Below are 2423 nucleotides of genomic sequence, written 5' to 3'. Positions count from 1 at the left end.
GGGACTCGGGCAGGGAGGAGGCAGCGAGCGGCTCCCCGCGTGTCTTGCAGGGTTTGCTCCCGGAGTGCCGTGTCATGCCCCTATCAGCCGTACCAGGCACTCACACCTTCCTCAGGTGCTCTCTGGCCAGACACATGACATATGTCCCTGGCAACAGAGGTGACAGCTGGGAGAAGGTCTGAGCTATTTTTACTGGGTTGTTGCAAACGTCCAGACGTAAAGCTGTTTGTTTTTCCTATGTTTTGCCATCCCTATAGGTTTATTTGGGAACAGGTCAAATAGCTGCTGGCGCTGTGTAACGCAGAACGTGTGCCTCAGCTGCTGTTGCTGTGGCTGTGCTCTGCCCGCACTGTCAGGTGTCCTCCCAATGCTTGAGCTGTGCGTTGAGACGTGGACACTGGGCTGCTCTGTGGTTCTCTTCATTTTCGGTTTTCAGTTTGCACAAAAACTGCCAGAAAGCTCCAGATGGCTCTCTGGTTTTATGAGAGGAGTAAAAGCACCTGTTGGGGTGCTTATTTTGCCTGAGCATCTAATGAAAACATACTCATTGCTGTCAATGCTGTCGGTTTTCAGCTGGTTGCCACCCTGCCTGAGGAGATGCGTCCTGGGCCTGATTTCCATGGACTTCCATGGGAGCCTGTTATTATCACTGCCTTAGTGGGATTTATCACACTTGCTATATTTTTGTGGAGAACCTGCCTTTCAGTGAGTATACTTCATGCTTGGAAGCCTGCCGATAGTTCCCTTACTGAGTAAGGGTGAAATCATTGTGCAGTCTTTCATGTTTTTACCTTTACTTATCTGTAACAATATTGGTAGGTTTTCTTCCCTGCTTATTTTCGATTCTGAGTACAGTGGAGCAGTTTCAGATGCAAAACAGTGTTAATAGAACAGCCTAAAAGGCTTCTGAATTCCTTCTTTCTTGGTGTTAACTTCAAAACAAGCAACTGTCATGTAAATGTACATTGCCTTGAAAGGATCAGAACTAGAATGCAGGTGTGTTTTATTTTTGCAAGTTCATGTCTCTGTTTTGATGCAAAAATGGCTTCATTTTCTTAGCAAATTGGATGTGGGCAGTTACCACTGTTCTTTTAGTGAGTGAGTAAACAGATATTTACTAAGGCTCTGGGACTGGGCTTTAGCCTAGAAGCTTTTATTAGAAACAACTGAAGCTCCTTTGTAGTGTTACTCAACACTCGCTGACAGGGATAGATGTATTTGCCATATGCTGTGTTAATCTTTGTAAAAGTTTCTTGTTTATATAGGGAAAATTAATGTTTCACCACTTTTTTTGGCTAAATTTGTAAACTATTTTGTTCCCTCTTCTGTAGGTAAAGAGTAGAATATATCAAGGTAAGTTTCTCTCTGCTTTTCAGTGTAGTTGATGCTTAGGCCTGTAAAAGTTTTGAAGATTGTTAGATCGTTTTAAGAGGACCAAGTATTTATCTTCTCTCCCAAGAGAATACTAAGCCCAAGGTTATGTGTGGCTTAAGCTAGGCCAGCAGGTGATTCTGACTTGAATCTGAGGGTTTAAATTTTGCTTTTGATATTGCTTTGTTCAGGAGAAACAATGCAGCTCACACCTGCAACATAAAGGGCAAGGAAAAGCTCTGCCTTGTTCAGCATAAATGAACCGTTGGTTTGCCTGTGTGATGGCTGTGGGGCAGAGTTTGTTTTGGTTTTCTGAACACCAGTGGATCTGCTTTTGCTAGTTGTTTCTTACAGAAGACAGGAGCTAGTTCCTCTTGCCTGTTTGGATGGAGGGGAGCCTCAAACTTACTGCTGTGCAGTTACAAAGAGGCCCTTTAAATGTAGATCTAATTATGCAGCTATTCCTGTGGCTAGCACATTGCTTTTTACAAGTGTTTCTCCAGCTTCAGGTTTATAAAATCATAGTGTACTGAATGGGAAAAAATAGAATTCAAAGTAGGGTGATTGCTGAAATCCATAATTGAATACAAAATGGAAATATGAAAGAATTGTCTTCTCAAGATCTCTCTGCCTCTTCTTCCCTCACAAACCATAGTAGTTGCCAGTCATTCCTCTCTGGTTTCACTGTGGTTGTACTGCAGTTTCCTTCTGTATAGTTAATGCAGAATTGATGAGCTGAAAAAAGTCCATCTTAGATCTGTAAGGTGATTTCTCTAGTGCAGAAAAAACATTGGTATTGGTGGTGCAGAAATTACCAGTGTGCCGTAAAAAATTGAGGAACATAGATCTAATTCCATCCTCCCAGATATTGTACTCTGTGGTGCTGTATAGAAACTACTAAATCTAAGAACAGATACATAGTCTTTAAGTGTGATAAAGGTCATGTTATAAAATCCGTGTCCAAAATGAAGGAATATTAACAGTGACAAAAATGCTTTAAGAGGCAGATCACACTTAGAGTCATAAAGATAAAATCTATTGTCCTCTTTTAA

The 2423-nt window shown here is 41.8% G+C and overlaps 1 protein-coding gene across 1 annotated transcript in view; it reads left to right on the top strand.

Moving 5' to 3' along the window:
- Window positions 1–573: 573 nt before the first annotated feature.
- Window positions 574–2423, top strand: part of MIA3 (melanoma inhibitory activity family, member 3) — a gene marked incomplete at its 5' end in the record, with an annotated part of 11856 nt that continues 10006 nt past the window's right edge. The window contains 2 exons of the mRNA XM_009077271.1: window positions 574–705; window positions 1332–1353. Coding sequence (XP_009075519.1) covers window positions 574–705; window positions 1332–1353 — 154 coding nt within the window. The remainder of the gene's footprint in view (window positions 706–1331; window positions 1354–2423) is intronic.

Source organism: Acanthisitta chloris, unplaced genomic scaffold (genome assembly GCF_000695815.1).
Source record: "Acanthisitta chloris isolate BGI_N310 unplaced genomic scaffold, ASM69581v1 scaffold40096, whole genome shotgun sequence".
Classification (NCBI taxonomy): domain Eukaryota; kingdom Metazoa; phylum Chordata; class Aves; order Passeriformes; family Acanthisittidae; genus Acanthisitta; species Acanthisitta chloris.
Note: the sequence above shows the minus strand (reverse complement) of the source record. Positions and strands in the feature narration are given on the sequence as shown.